Consider the following 15,561-nt stretch of genomic DNA (forward strand, 5'->3'; position numbering starts at 1 on the left):
GGGGAATTGGGGAGGGAGGGAAGGTTCTTTTTCCTCATCTCATGTTTGCAAATTGTCACTTAAAAATTAAAGTTTTTCCTTATAAAATAGTTTTTTTCTTCTTTCCTACTCTTGTGTCTGTTAAATATTGTTTTTTCCACCGTCGCTAAAGTCTTAATTAACATTACGTGTCATACAATTGTATTTTCTTCTCCCAATATCAATATTTAGTATATATAAATAATTTAGATTTACGCTTTTTTTAAATATTTTTTTTCTTGTTCAATATCAATCTTATCAATAAGTGTTGAAGCAGTGTATTTTTTCCTTTCATTATTCATTTGCTATTTATTGTGTTCTTTTGTAAATCTCTTGTCTCTTGTGTTGTTGTTGTTGTTGTTATTATTTTTGTAATCATCATTCTAATTGTTTTTAGCATGTGAAATTTACCATGAGTCATTTTTTGTACTATGTTCTTTTTCTCATTTCCTTTTTCTTCATCAAATACATATAAAATTACTCTACTACTATTTTTTTTTTATTATTCATTGAAAATGTTTCAGGTTTCTCCTCCCATGCAATATACATACGTTTTATTGTTTACTTCTGCATTATTCTGCAAGTTTTTATTTCCATGTGTGTTTTCCTTTTTTTCACATGTGATACAAAATTGAGTGACTTTTCGCTATGGATCCTCAATCTTTCTTAGATTCTCTTCTCTAGCTACTATTTTCTGCTTTCGCCTGGGAATCTTAAGAATCAACTCAATTTTCACGACACACGCACATTACACATACCTTTCACGAAGGCTAAGCCTCTACCCTCCAATGGAATTGCATATATTTAAAGTAATTTGTAAAAGAAAAATAAAATAATATTCATAGACTCCGTGAGGAAAAACAAAAAAAACTAATAATAAAATAATAAATAAACTTTCCAACGAGACGAACATAAAAACAAGTGTAAAAAGCGGGGGCGCCGAGGGGATCACAAGGCTAGAAGTAATTGAAGATGGGGGTGAATTTGGGGAAGAGTAAATTTTAGGACAAACACGGCGACTGCTGATGTCCGCTTGGCTGCCCGTTGTGATGACCCGTTTGCTGTGGCGTCTGCTGGCCGCTGGGCTGGCTGGCGAGGCTGTAGGGCTGCTGCATGTTCGGCACCACCGCGGGCGCGCCGGCCGCCGGCTGGTTCTGCTGGCTCAGCTCCGCCTTCACGCGCCGCGCGATGTGCGAGCGCGTGTGCTTCCGCAGGTGATCCTTGCGGTAGAATCCCTTGCCGCACTCATTGCACACGTGCCTCTTCTCGCCGGAATGGATGACGAAGTGCAGCGTGAGCTGCTCCTTGCGCTTGAACGCCTTCAGGCAGATGGTGCAGACGAAGGGGCGCTCCGGATTGTGGCTCTGCTTGTGGCGCGTGAGGTGATCCTTGCGCTTCAGCGCTGCATTGCAGATGTCACAGATGAAGCTGCAACAGAGACACATTTAGTGATCATGGATAAAGTGCTGAAGGTGCTGAGCACAGAAGGAGATAATATGGCTAAGAAATGGCGCACAACGCGCTTGAAAGGCATTTCAAAAAGAGTAGAATAATTTTTTAGGACATTTGCAAATCATAACAAATTACAAGAACTTCTAGCTGCAATCATGAGGAATTTAAACCGACATTTCAAGGTTCTCCAACGGTTCTTTGAGATTATGTTTAAGTGGTTTAAGTATGATATGCAAAAAAGCAATTCTAAGCGGTGTCTTGGAGAAAATCTATACTGATGCTTGAGTGCTGAATCTCATGTCCTCTCTCACCGTCTTTCCAAGTTGTGTCCCACCAAATGTTGCTCCAGCAATCCACGCTCTGGATACGCCATTTGGCACTCCGGACAGCAGAACAGCGTGCTTCCATCCAGAGCTGTTGTCAGGCGTATTTCTCCAGGCTTCGGCCGCGGTTTTTTCTCCTGCAACACCAATAATAGTCTATGAGGTGATTGCAAAATGAGTTAAGCGTCACGGAAAATCAATAATGTTGCTGCAGGAAAAATTTTATCATGGGTGATTCATTAATTTTCCCATACAGTGTTGTTAATGTCCACATAATGGATATTCCAATTTCCAATTATATCAACACAGAAGAGAGTAGATTAAAAACCCATCAAAATGTTGCACTCAATTACATTTATCGATGGGTATTTTGGCGGGAAAGGGGTGATTTAATTACATTGGCTTTCAATTGAAATGATTGAAATGCTGCAATCTGTGGAAAAATGATTGCATTTTCCCCAAATGCATCACGTTCGTATTGCATTTAAAAATTAAACCGAATTTCCTACCTTCGGCGGTTTGGGTGCCTTCTTCTTCTTCTTTTTCTTACTTCCCGTCGTGTTCGTGGTGCTGGTCTGCTGCTGCGTGTGATCATTGGCGTTGGCAGTCTGCTGGTGGCTCTGTTGCGTTTGCTGATGGCTCTGCTGTTGATGCTGTGCCGTCTGATGATTGAGGTTGGCATTGTTGGGCGGCAAAAGACCAGCACCGAGATTATTGAGGTTCTGCGACTGTGTCATGTGAAGTTCCTAATGCATTATTGCTTGATCTCGCTCGTTAAGTCGTTCTATACTTACACTGAGTGGATTTTGTGTCTCCTTCTTGATGCTCTCGGCTGAGTACTTGAGGAAGTGATGAAGACTCAGTGGCAGCGTGCTGGCTGGCAAGTGAGACAGGTAGTCAGCGACGGCAGAACTGGGCGTCAAGGACTGCCAGCTCGGATTAACATTCTGCAGAACCCGCTTAGCATCTGTTTGTTGCTGTAAAGAGTATAAGACGCAGGGTGAGTGGTTTGATCTATAGCCAAAGCCCCTAGTCTAAGTCTAAATGACCGCTCAAGGTGGCCAGCGAATTGATAAAATTTGGCGCAAACACTCTAAACCCGAAATTGTAACGATTGTGAGAGAATAGCAGCTGCCACTAGATGTCAGCACAAGTGTAAGCTATTATTAAGCCTAGATCTAAACTACCTGAGGTATTTCTGGAGGCTGCTGGCCAACGGAGCCCGATAACGTCGTCTGCGGGTAGGATGACACACTGGACGACGTTCCCCCTCTCTGCTGCTTATCCGACACCGATTGCCCGTCTTGGGCGTATGGCGTCGAATACTGGTTCGTGTGTCCATTGTATTTGTTCATGTTGTTCACATCGTCTGGCCGGAACTTGCTCAGAATCGGCGCGTGTGGCTGATTGAAGTGCGGGATGTTGACGTTGCTGGAGTGATACCGATTCACATTGTCAGGAGTTGAAGTGGAGACAAGAGCCCCTGACGCTGCAAACTGATGAATTCCGGGAATGGTTCCCGGAAAGTGTCCTCCGAAGGGTGAAAAATTCATCTTCTCAACTTTTTCTGGCTGCTCAGTGTATTCCAATCATTCAATGAAGTTCGAGAGCTTCAGGTTCAAGGCTCTGCAAGGGAAAGGACATTGAATGGAATGTAGCTATAACATTGCTGTCTGATCACTGGTGACCCCTTTAGCTAAATATGCAAAACATTGTTGAAATTGACCTAAAATCCACTGCAGCTAAATTGTGGGCGAAAGGTTGATGCTATTTCTGTACAAAGGTAATTTACACCTCATAATTTACGCACAATTCGCGAGAAAAATATTTCTCATCGCAACCAAAAGGTCAATTGAATTGTTCGTGAATTATTAACACCCTGGAAATTTACGTGGTAAGAAAAATGGTAATAGCCAGTGATGAAGGACGCAGAGTTGAAAGTGTAGCAGTTTGAGGAAAAAGAGCCATAAAATTGCAAAGTAATCCTCAAATTGAACCCATCGAACCCCTACTCGTTTGGTTAAATCCTGTGAAATCGCCCCTAAACGCAAAACCTGGCGCATGGCGAGGAAGATGGGAAAAATGTGTCTGATTGAAAGCAGAAATTGAAAATTGTGCAGTGGATTGAGAGGGGGTGAATGACAAAAGGGTGAGTATGAGTGAGACAGCGTGATGCGCGATTGGGGGATGAGTGAGCGAGTGAGAGTGATGAGGGGATGGAAAAACGTTGGTCTGCGTGGTGGCTTTCTCCACCAGACTCGCACCACCATTTTGTGGTTGCTCAAAGATGGGGTTGGTGGGGTGGGTTTTTCACTAATTCAGCAAATTCGCTGGCATTGGGGATCTTTGGTGGGCAGTTCATTGAACAGCGCGCGTCTTGGGGCATCCGTCACGTACCAACATGGGTTGGTGCTGTGGGAGTTGGTCTGGAAATACACTGGAGGAACCCCTTTGCGGGGGTGTGGGTAGAGAGCAAAAGGGGTTCTCTCGGAGTAACTTTCACTTTTCTTTTGATACTCTTCCCAACCAGCAAACTCACACAAGCACATGCACACACACACACACACGCTCAGTCTCTGGCAAGTTTCACTTTGGAGGCACTTTCCACGGGTGAATCCTCTACCCTTCTCTGCACTCTCGTGAATTCCGTACACCCTTCTTGGCAGAAAAAATCAATTATTCACAATTTATATAGCCTTCTTCTCTGTGTCAGACCTCTTCCTCCTTTCTTATCCACCCATTGAGACTCTAAACACTCCCTCCTCTCGTGCACATCGCGCGACAGAAAAAAAAATCAATACAAATGGAACGTAGTACCGCAATTGACCCCACGGAATTGTAAGGAGGACATACACTTTAATGATTGCACCACACCAGAAGAAGTTGGAGGGAATTAAGCGACTACCCTCCGAGTCGCGCTCTTTTTCGGGATTCCAATGAGCGCGCCAGGGTGTGAGTGAGAGAGAGTATGGCCTCCTACTCCGCCGGCGCCATTCTCTTGACATCCTTCGGAAATCGAATCCAAATCACACAACTCACCGCCTGTCGGTGTGTGCGTGTCAGACGAGGAAGCCATGAGACATGACGCCAGCGGAGGCATTTACACACCAGCAACGCTGCTCGTTGAGGGTTTGACAGTAAATTTTACGTCAAAATATGACGTCTAATTGGGTGATGTGGCAGATTGAAAAATCCTTCCTCTTCAATATCCCAACAAGTTGTTAAAATTCGTAAAATGAAGAAAAGAAAGTCTATTATGTAGTATGTTGGATTTCAACGTCCCGCCCCAGCAGAAGCTCCTCCCATTTGAATAAGTCATCTTACACTAAACTTATTCTGTCTTCTTCTGCACAGAAATAATTTTTCACCAAGCACTTCTATTGCTTATGCTCTCTTCCCCGCGAATGGGAGCTTTGATGCCTTTAAATTATATTACAAAATAATTGGGCGCCACAGAGTGGAGCCATATGTTAACCCAGAGTAAATTCCTTTGGTTTCAGCCACCGGTAAGTTCATATTTGTCAACTGGCCCTTGTGATTTAGTTACCTGTTCGGTGTAATGGGATTTCCTGAGTTATCCTCTGCGTCCAGAGGGTGTTTCACTGTCATGAAATCGGAAATGAATTTCCCAGCACATTTCATATGCTCAATTGACTGTTCCTCCCAACACATCTAAGCGCTACCATTTAGCATCCATGTCCTCATGGAGTGAACGATCCCGTGAACATGACACCCGCACACACAACCTCACTGGCAGCCATCTCTCACCGCCGAGTACGGTGGCACACTCGAGATAGGTGCAGGTTTGGGGGTGACTTTATCCCTTGACGCCCGAAATTACCTTCACTTTCTGCTGGTGGGATACTCATGCACGTAGTCACACTTGTTTGGGACACTCTAACAGCCAGGAAAACGCGTGAAAAAGTGGAGGAAGTGATTTCTTTTGCTTTGCGCGCACGAAGAAATGTTTTTTGATAAAAATGTCTCGAGGGATTTGGCTTCGTCGTACGCCTGCCAACCCCTCACAATGATGACTCACACCAGTTTTTGAAGTGCGCAAAAGGGAGACGGAGGGTGTGAGCGAGAGAGAGGAGAATCAGAGAAATTCAATGAGAGAAGTTCCGCACCCTCTTGTCGTCATTCTCACTCACCCTCTCTGCACCACACACAACCCTCTGACTCCAGCCAACACACAGTGGCGGCCACAAGGGTTGAGACACAACAAGAAAAATAAGAAAATTTCCTGAATGACTCAAGCAATCCCACTTCTGAATTGTAGCAAATGCTTCAGTGGAAAATTTTATTCTGCCTTCAGAAGCACAGTTTAGTGCTGAAGATGGTCGAAATTGAACGGAAATAAATCAAGAAGCGTGAATTGACAAAATAAAATTGGTGTTCATATTTTTAAAAAGGAGAAAACATATTGCTGAATTTCATATAAATCCTCGCAAAACGCTGTAAAGTGGAATAATTTGCCAACTCTGGTCATAATTAATTATCTTAGCTAAATTGCTGAAGTGGTACTAAAGTGCACATAATCCAATCTCACAAATAGTTAGTGTAATAAAATTGCGGGCTATGCGCTTTGTTTCCTATAAACGCCACTGTACACAACTTCCAACCCCAAGACTATCTCTCTCACTCACTCTCTCGCCCTGTGCGGCCCCCAGTGAACGAACCCCGAGTCACAAACACAGCCCTAGACTCACTCTGGGGTGTTGGTGTGGGAGGAGGACGTTCGTCCTGGCCGCGCACCGCGGAAATCCTTCCCAGAGGCCCTCGTATTGCACACCTCCCGTCCAGGAGCTCGAGAGCACCCCCAGAACGCTGCTGCTGCTGGTCGGACGGAGGAACACACCAAACTACTCTCGCGCCTCGTTGACGACTGACGGGTGGAGGGTCGTGTTTTTGGGGTGCGAGCGAGCCGGAGGCGGGCAGGGTGGCGGACTCGGGGTCGGGCGGGCGTCGTGACGAGGAGGCGACGGAGTATTGAGCCACATACACACTGTCTGCACGCCGGCACACAGGCGCAGCGGCGCCACTGTGTTGGTGCGAAGGGGAAAATCCACAGTCCTGAAGCCGAGGGCGAAAATGCCACGTCCACGGCTTCATGGTGGAAAAAAAGAAGAGTGACAAACTGTGGAAAATGCCATTGAGGAAGTCCACCAGCACCACAAGACGATTATCTTCTGAGGAAATGTATCGACAGACTTAGTCAACAAAGTAATGCATTCGAATTTACGCTGAAATTGCTGAACGCGGATTTTTCATATTATTGGATTAGTAAAAAATCAAAACATTAAGAAACCTGTAATGTCCAAAAGATTTTCTATCAGAAATTTCCTTATTCATATTGATATCGGAAATATTCGTTTTCTTACATTATTAGGAGGTACGAATAAAAAATTTAATGTAATGACGTCAGAGGATGAGTTTCCTCACACCATAAAGCTTAAAGCTTGTAAAGGAATGAATCCAGAAGCAAGGACAGCAACCCTCTGTTGTGTATCTCGTACACAAACGAAAGAGAACCCAATGATGATGAGGTTCTACGGATGGAAATCATCATACGGAAGATATGAAATGTCTCCAATTCGCTAAGAAATCTCAATTAACCATAGAAAAGCCAAATATCTGTTCATTTGCTCAACTTTAACTAAGAATTTAGCTAAAAGAAGTGATTTTAAAGCTTTGACTCGCTGAAAATTTGCTAAGAAGGCTTAATTGATTGATGAAAAGCTAAATATTCAGCTAAATTGCTTTCTATTATCATCAATTTGTAGCTTAAATTTAAGCTCACACCTCAATAATATTTAGCTAAAATTACAGTGTTGGCTGGGATGTTTGTACCTCACAAATTCCTTAAATAAACTTAGAGAATTCGGAGCAAGAAATATTTGCAAATATTATTTTGGCTTCACAGAATCGCGTGGCGCTGCGTAAGCCAGACGGAACTCGATTTATCTGCAAAATGAGTATCGCGCTAACGGCACGTACATTTTCTGAGTGTGGAAAGCTTGAGAGAGAAAGCTCGAAGGGACTTTCTGTCCAGTGGCTCTGAGATGTCGCCACCAGCCCTGAAATCGTTGAAGGTGAATTGATGTTCAACAATATAGGAAGCGTAAGAAATTGACTGACTGTTTCTGGATTGAGAATCGAATTCGTCTGGCTTTGAGAGTTTTCAGTAGTTGTTAATTTTGCCCAAATATGTGCATGACAAACCATGTGCGCAAATTTTCGTGTGTGTCAACAAATGAGCGACGACGAGATGAAAGTCTACCGAATCACGTGGCGGGAATTTACTTATGCAAATACAAATGAGGACTCTATCAAACATGTGTGCACAACTGCGAAGAGGCGCGAAAGAAACTCTTTCACTGCAGAAGACAATTGCCGATGGTTCCGGGAAGTGAAAGACGTAGTTTTTTTCCTTTTTTCAAATCAATCATATTTTCATTTTCTTAATCATGTCATCTTCTTTTGATATCACAAATCTCTTACAATCCTAGTTAAAGCTCATTGATTGTCGCCCGTATTTTTGGGGCTGTGAAAATGCTAAGAGAAATCGCTTGTCAAATTCAAGAAATTCACTGAGATACAATTGCTCATCATTGTGAAAAAAAAAACAAAATTAATTTGGAAGAACAAAAATTGCTTATTTGTACTCTAGCAGAAGATTTTAACTGATGAGTCTTGGAGTGATTTACCTACTAATTAAATAGTTTTACACGTTGATGTAAACAACAGAAATCGGTGGATCAATCTTTTGGAATTGATTCTGTTTGCACTGGGATTTTGCCGCGAATGTCCTTCACCAGGGTCGCCAGACTTCGCCTCCGGCGGCGGCCTGCAGAGCCGGCACGACTCTGAGCAGGCCCGCCGTGTTGCCCTGCACCAGAGTCTCGGTGCGTGGTGATGGCGAGCGGCAGGAGCGCGAGGACGCGGGCGTGAGTGGCATGGTGTAGTGTGGGCCGGTCTCACTGCTGCACACGGAGGCCGACGGCGACGAGGGCGGCGTGTAGGGCGGCTGGCTGACGTGGATGGACAGCGGCTGGATCTTGTCCAGTTCGTTGAGGCGGTGTCCCAGGTGGGTCATCAGCTTCGTGCCCAGGCCGACGTCCACGCCGGGTGTGGAGGCGAGGCAGCGCGACACCTCGTTGGCGGCGTGCGTAAAGCCCGCACGGAAGCGGTCTGAGTCGATCACGGGATTGGCACAGAGGCGCTGTTGCCGTCGGAGCTTGTGCAGATGACGCACTGTGAGCTCCAGGATGTCCGCTTTCTCCAGCTTGGACACGTTCTCACCCTCGGACTGAAGCGCCGTGACCATGAGGTCCTTCAACTCATCCAGGCACCGGTTGATCCTGGCGCGTCGCTTGCGCTCCAACATCGGCTTCATCACCTTCCGGTACTGATACGTGCGTGACACGGGCTCGGCCTGCGGCGGTGGCGTCGGGCCCTGCTTCACAATCACTGTCTGGTACTCTTCACTCGGCACGTTGGCCACGTACGGCAATTCGAATTTCATCCTTGCAAGTCTTTCGCTCGAAGTCACGAGTTAACACTATATATGATCACTGAGTGAACTGCTCACAGAGACTGCCAGTCGACGACTGTGGAAAGAGTGTTCTGCTGCGAACCACTCAGCTCGGGTGTCTCAATGGAAATGCTCTTGCAACACACGAAGTCCCCTCCTTTTATAGACATGCCCATGTACCGTGGTTCATGAGAAAATTTCTGTTCCCACGAGTTTGGCCACCTGTGACTGGCGGCTGCAGCTGCCGCTCTGCCTCGACCCTCGCCCTCCTTTGCCATCGCCCAACACTCTCTCGGGCGACCAACACAGCGCCGATTATCGTCTCACTGCCGCACACGCTTTTCTCAACAATTGCCCGCGCCGATCGGGAAAAGCAGTGTGAGACAGCGATGGTCACACTTTTGACACGGGATCTCGGCGCATTGTTCAGCCAGCACTTTTGACTATTCCTAACGAGGCACACACGAGATAGAACCACATTCCAGCGGATATTCATTTCTGTGCCTCGACTCGTCGCATGATCGCAATTAGTCACGATCTCACTCGATCACCCACATGCTCAGTTGGGTGGAAAGGTCACCTCACCGCGAAGCCTCGCCTAGAACACACCGGAAAGCGCGAATCCTGCGATGGTCTCAAGAAGTGAGCTTCTGCTGAATTGTGATTGATTGTCATAGGATGCAGAATAAACTTGATTCCTCATCTGAGTCTAGTATAATCTCTATTGACAGTGTTTCATTGATCTTAACGGCATTCACTTTTGTCCCTTTTCACCCTGATGTCTTCTTCCGAGCCAATCTTCAACTTACTTATGATGATTTCTTGACTAGAAACTCAAAGACATCCTTCTCATCCCTCACACGGTGGTCGAATGCATTGGTGTATCTTCTGCATTTAGCGATGTTGTCTCCTCTTTTCTTCTAATTAACGCTCTCTCTTCCCTAGCTGAGCACATCTTCTGTCTAAGGACTATTACTCATGTGCCCCATAAATTAATTCCGAAGGCGTCTCATAACAAGTTTGAAGCAGTGTTTGGTAGAATCTCAACACTTAGCGCAGCCATTAGGCCATGTTTGTCCGAAAGATCACGTGAATCGAGTTGGCGATCGGTGGTCCAAGATAAGTGATGTCGCGTGGGGAGTTAGAAGAGCCACTGGCGCTACTAATATGTTGTATTTTAATTGATCGATTGAGTTGATCATGTGTTCAAACAGTTGCGAGAGATAGGAGTATGTATTTTTGTTGTTTGTTGGGGTTCTCGTACAGGAGGCGACATCGTCTATTTGAGGTTAGGTTTTAGCGAAAAATTCGGCAGTTATTTTGATCATACTATTTTTCATCGCGACTTTCTTTTCGCGCGAAGTCACAATAAACCAACTATTCATTCATTTCGCGCATTCTAGTTGTCAATTTTCTGTGCAAAAGTTGAAGAAAAATGAATTGCAGTGCAATTGGCTGTGAGAATATCCAGGGATGTAATCCCCACGTCTCCTTCCACCAACTCCCACACCACGAGAGTGAGAAGGTGGTGAGGAAGTGGAGGAAAATCTTGAAGAAGTCGTCAGGTATTGAGAAGAAGATCATCAGAGTGTGCTCTGACCACTTCCTGCCTGACGATTTCCACCCCACTTCCCGAGCTCTGCAGGGAGAGTGGAAGTGCAGAAGGAGATTGAAGAAGGGAGGTAATGATTTATATACAATGCAGGTTGTTCTTTTTTATTATTTCATCTATAATAATTTTCAGTTTTCCCGACGAAAGTTTGGACATCTCCAGAGCTGAGCCGGGCTCATCCAGATGCGAGTCTGGACCTCATCCAATCTCTCAACCCAGAGATTGCAATTCTATGTAAGTTTCAGAATAGAAATATGTGTAAATTGATTGACTTAAATGTGCTCTCGTATTTCACAGGGGATCATTCCTACGCAAAGATCATGCACTGCGGTAATGGAGATGAGTTTGAGGAGAGAACTGCAGTCTTGAGAGACGAGGATGAAGAGCTGAATGATGTGATCCGCGATGAAGCCGGAAGTGACAAAGAATCGGAAGTAGATATGCTCTTCGACAACACAATCGAAATTATTTCGGATTATGAGGAGACAGTGGAAGATCAATCGATTGATAAGTTATTTTTTTTTTTATAATATTCAATAACTCTATATGGAATTCATTAATTTTTTCTAACAGCATCGTCGTCAGCAGAGCAGAAGACGACACAAGACAAAGAATTGCATGAATTGAGGCAACTGAAAGATGCTGTGTTGCAGATTCTCACCCCAAATCAAGTGGACCTGCTGCTGAAACGGAAGAAGAAAGTGAAGTGGACAAATGAAGAGTTATCTAAGGCATTTGCCCTTAGATATCTTGGCACTACAACGTATAATACCATCACGAATCTGATACGCATCCCTCAACCCAGCATTAGATCTCTGCAGCGCTATGCAGCTAAATTTGAGATTACTGCTGGGATCTTCAGCAGTGTCTTGACTATGATGATGGCAGCAGCTCAAACAATGACGGAATTTCAGCGAACTTGTGTGATTTCCTTTGACGAAATGGCAATATCTAAATTATATGAGTATAATGAACGCGAAGACACTGTCTATGGATCTCACAAAAACATCCAGGTAAGATATATGCAGATTATTTAGCGAAATAAACATTGAAAGTTGATTTCTATACGTTTTTAAAATCTTGTACTGCTTTCTTGACTCATTAATTAATTCAAACCACTCCTGAATTCTGAAAACGATATAAATTTAAGATTATTTCATATCAACATGTTCATTTCTTAGTTTAAGAGATTTATGAATAAACAATATCATCCAATTGAAATGATTTACTTGTCATTGTCTAAAAGGATTGACCGATTTCAACAAATAACCTAAAAAATTGATATATCTTTAAAGGTAATTATGGTAAGAGGTTTGTTTTCGCCGTGGAAACAAGTGATTTATACAGATTTTGATAAAAGAGTCACGAAGAAGCTCCTATTTCATATTCTCAGTATTTTGGAAAATATACAGTACAAGGTGAAGGCAATTGTCTGTGATGGTGGAGGCGCAAATCAAGGATTGTGGAAAAAATTGGAAGCAAACTTCGAAAATCCATTCTTTCTTCATCCCAGCACACAAGAGAAAGTCCATATATTCGCCGATGCTCCTCATTTGCTCAAGTTATTCAGAAATTGGTTAATCGACAATGGTTTCATGCTTGATGATGGCACGAAAGTCACTAAAAGGCCACTTGAAGAAATAGTTCGAATGGGTGGAGATAGCATCTCAAATATAAATTTGAAACAGCAACATCTGGAAATATCTTCGGTAAAAAGACAAAACGTTAAATTAGCAGGACAAATAATTTCCCACAAGACTGCAGTTCAGCTGAAAAGGTATCTTCCGCAATATTCAGATGCACAAAAGCTCAGTGATATCATCGAATTGGCGAACAATTGGTTTGATATATTTAATGTGTATGAGCCCGCTTTTGAGAAATGCCAGGATTCAGAAGGTTCAATGAAATTTGCCTACGGACTCAACATGGACATCCATGATAAAGTCCTTAATGATATGGAGAAGCTGATGTTGAGCATGAGAGTGAATGAGAAAGTGCGACTCCTTTATTTTCAAAAGGGGATTGTAATGTCGGTAAGAATCATTTGTAAAAATGTGTGACTTAAACTTCGTAAAATATTCTTAATTTTATTTCTTCCTATTCTAGATTCGGTCGTTGAGAAATTTGTACAAAGAGATGTTTGACAAATTCTCCATACAATATATATTGACCAGTCGGCTAAATCAAGATTGCCTCGAAAATTTCTTCTCTCAAGTCAGAGGCAAAGGCAATGGAAATAATAATCCGACGCCTGTCGACGTTATTGAGAGAATTCGTCAACTAATTTTGAGTAGGCAAGATATACAGGGTGGGAAAAATGTCAACATTTTAAAGCACGTAATTGAGGATGAATGCCTCATTCACAGCGTGTTAAACTCACCTAATATACAGGACATTTTTCCCATGCCAATGATGGATGCCGCAGAGAATGAAGACGCCAGCAATCATTCGTCTGATAGGGAAACAATTTCCATCCACCACGACTATATTGATAATACAGCAAAATTCTCGCAACAAAGAGTGGATGGAATGGAATATATTGCTGGCTTTGTTGCCAGCAAATTTATTGATGACATTCCTCATATAGGCACGAGGTCGTGCAACCTGACCGAAAGGACATCATATGTTCAACAGTTATCCTACGGAGGACTAATTGTGCCTAGTGAGGATTTCATTAATTTTTGCGAGAAAGTTGAATTTTACTTCGAAAGATTCCACGATTTTCATCTCACTTTTAAAGTGAAAAAAAATGTTCTAAGAGACACGTGTGAATTTATTAATGAAAATGTGGACTGCAGCAGATATTCAAAAGATGTGTTGAATACTTATGTGAAGCAGAGAATTAAAAACAAAATAATTTACCAAAATAATCACTTAATTGAGAAGGAGAGAAGGGCGAATATGTATAGGAAAAAAGGGTGGGCGGCTTCACAGGAGCAAAAGAAAATTCAAACATTCACAACTTAAATAAAATAATGAAAATCCGTGAAAAAAGAATTGTTTAAATTTAAATTCCCGCGAATTCACTTCACCACGAAACACAAATTTAACTATACAGCTTCTTCTTCTTAAAATGGTCGCTTGTCGCCTCCTGTACGAGAACCCCAACCAAACAACAAAAAATACAACTCCTCGAGTGATCATATGATTGCCATCTTTTCTCCCCGAAAAAAAAACCTCTATACGCCTCAGTGAATTTTTGTGTGATGATCCACGCGCGAGCTGAACTCTTGTAAAGTGATCACAAGTGTTGGAATGTCACTAATTGCTGCCGCCAAGGTGGCGCACGGGGGGCGGTTGGTGGGGAATAAATAAAATTTGCCATAAACAGCCATCAGAGGAAGTCTCGCGCGATCACGAGGTATTTATTTTATTGGCAAAATGCCTCGCGGAGTGTCTCTCGCGAGCGCGCGGCAAAACCACCTCCAATAGGTAACAAAGCCACTTGATCAGCGACTCGTGCCCACTTGCTGCGGAGATACTGGACATGCTTATTCACAACACCATCTCAATTTACTTAGCATGGCTGGCGGAGGGATTCAGAGGACGGGCCGCGGATTAAATTAATGATCCTCTCCTATGTGCTGCGTGTATGTGTTGGCTAATATTTGACTCTTGCGCCGAGCGCGCACTGAAATTGAGCAAAAGATAGGAGTGAATGGACACAATCACGAGCCAATTGATGCTTTTTGCCGCGCCGAGACCTCTTCCAGTTATTGTTCCACCACAATCGCAGCGTCTGTGTCTGGCCTTTTGGAATTAATGAAACAGAAGTTGTGAGAAATGCCTATTATATGGATATTTTTTATGCCATCTCTCAGCCACATTCTCTGTGGAGTTGAATGGCAATAAAATAAAACAACCAGCACGCGCGTGCTTTTTACCACAGAGTGTCTCGAGAATAGCCTCGAGAGATCACCAAGATCGCGGCCCCAGAGGAGATATGAACCCAAGATCTTCATCCCATCGGGAATGTGATTAGGTTCTGTGGTCTTACACAGGCTGAAAAAAAAGATATGAGAGAGAGATTCTGTTGCAGACAGTCACGAAGATCTCACGTTCTGGGCGGATTGTGATCGAGAAAATCTCCATGGGCAGAGGAGATCACAATGTTTGGGGAACAATTGTGTGGATAATTGCTGAAAATTGTAAACAGAGAGTTTAAAGGGTTTCACCCGCAGCAGAGGAGAGGTGATGGCGTGGAGATTGGCAATGGTAAAAAGCGCACCACGAGAGAGGTGATTCATATAAGTGCAATAAGACACGATCGCAACCTTTCACAATGTGCTTCTTGCATGCAATTTATGCCCCAGCATGAGAAGATCGGCAATCGTGGCGTCTCTCCATTGCACACTTCCTGTCCGCGACTGTGGGAACAAAAGGCAGGTGCAAGAAGGTTTGCCGAGAGTTTTATCAAATTAAAATTCACATTATATGGTTAGGACGAGCTCGAGACGGGGCTGAGAATGGAACGGTTGGAAGAGGCAACAGTGCGAGAATACGGCTTCCCTCTCGCGGCCACTTTTTGCCCCCGCCAATCGCGTCCACCTCTTTTCGCGCTGGCTGCCGTTTTCGCCATTGATCGTACAAATCGTCACATTGATGAGATTGCACTGCTTTTT

At 43.8% G+C, this 15,561-nt stretch overlaps 2 protein-coding genes across 5 annotated transcripts; both read right to left on the minus strand.

The window, feature by feature from the left end:
- Positions 1-1,017: 1,017 nt before the first annotated feature.
- On the minus strand, positions 1,018-6,661 carry LOC132256444 (zinc finger protein 567-like). 4 transcript variants are annotated; one of them, XM_059752860.1, is made up of 6 exons: positions 6,503-6,661; positions 2,981-3,419; positions 2,588-2,770; positions 2,303-2,539; positions 1,782-1,930; positions 1,018-1,446 (listed from the first exon to the last, which is right to left on the minus strand). In XM_059752860.1, the coding sequence occupies exons 2-6, from the start codon at positions 3,344-3,346 to the stop codon at positions 1,020-1,022; spliced, it is 1,362 nt and encodes a 453-aa protein (XP_059608843.1). In that variant the 5' UTR covers positions 3,347-3,419; positions 6,503-6,661; the 3' UTR covers positions 1,018-1,019. The 4 variants fall into 4 exon arrangements, with proteins under 4 accessions (XP_059608843.1, XP_059608846.1, XP_059608845.1 ...); XM_059752863.1 differs by having other exon boundaries at positions 2,303-2,521; positions 6,503-6,660; XM_059752862.1 differs by lacking the exon at positions 6,503-6,661 and adding an exon at positions 5,341-5,451.
- Positions 6,662-8,198: 1,537 nt separating this feature from the next.
- On the minus strand, positions 8,199-9,454 carry LOC132265965 (enhancer of split m7 protein-like). The gene has a single exon (XM_059766769.1). The coding sequence runs from the start codon at positions 9,316-9,318 to the stop codon at positions 8,605-8,607; it is 714 nt and encodes a 237-aa protein (XP_059622752.1). The 5' UTR covers positions 9,319-9,454; the 3' UTR covers positions 8,199-8,604.
- Between the last annotated feature and the right edge of the window lie 6,107 nt (positions 9,455-15,561).

Source organism: Phlebotomus argentipes, unplaced genomic scaffold (assembly GCF_947086385.1).
Source record: "Phlebotomus argentipes unplaced genomic scaffold, Phlebotomus argentipes genome assembly contig_5, whole genome shotgun sequence".
In the NCBI taxonomy this organism is placed as follows: Eukaryota; Metazoa; Arthropoda; class Insecta; order Diptera; family Psychodidae; genus Phlebotomus; species Phlebotomus argentipes.

Excerpts from the sequence above, each read along its gene's own strand:
- LOC132256444 (XM_059752860.1), bottom strand. The coding sequence starts at position 3,346 with ATGAATTTTTCACCCTTCGGAGGACACTTTCCGGGAACCATTCCCGGA. Across the intron at positions 1,931-2,302 it reads AGGCACCCAAACCGCCGAAG|GAGAAAAAACCGCGGCCGAA; the intron begins GTAGGAAATTCG and ends TTGGTGTTGCAG. Across the intron at positions 1,447-1,781 it reads GGACACAACTTGGAAAGACG|CTTCATCTGTGACATCTGCA; the intron begins GTGAGAGAGGAC and ends TCTCTGTTGCAG.
- LOC132265965 (XM_059766769.1), bottom strand. The coding sequence starts at position 9,318 with ATGAAATTCGAATTGCCGTACGTGGCCAACGTGCCGAGTGAAGAGTAC.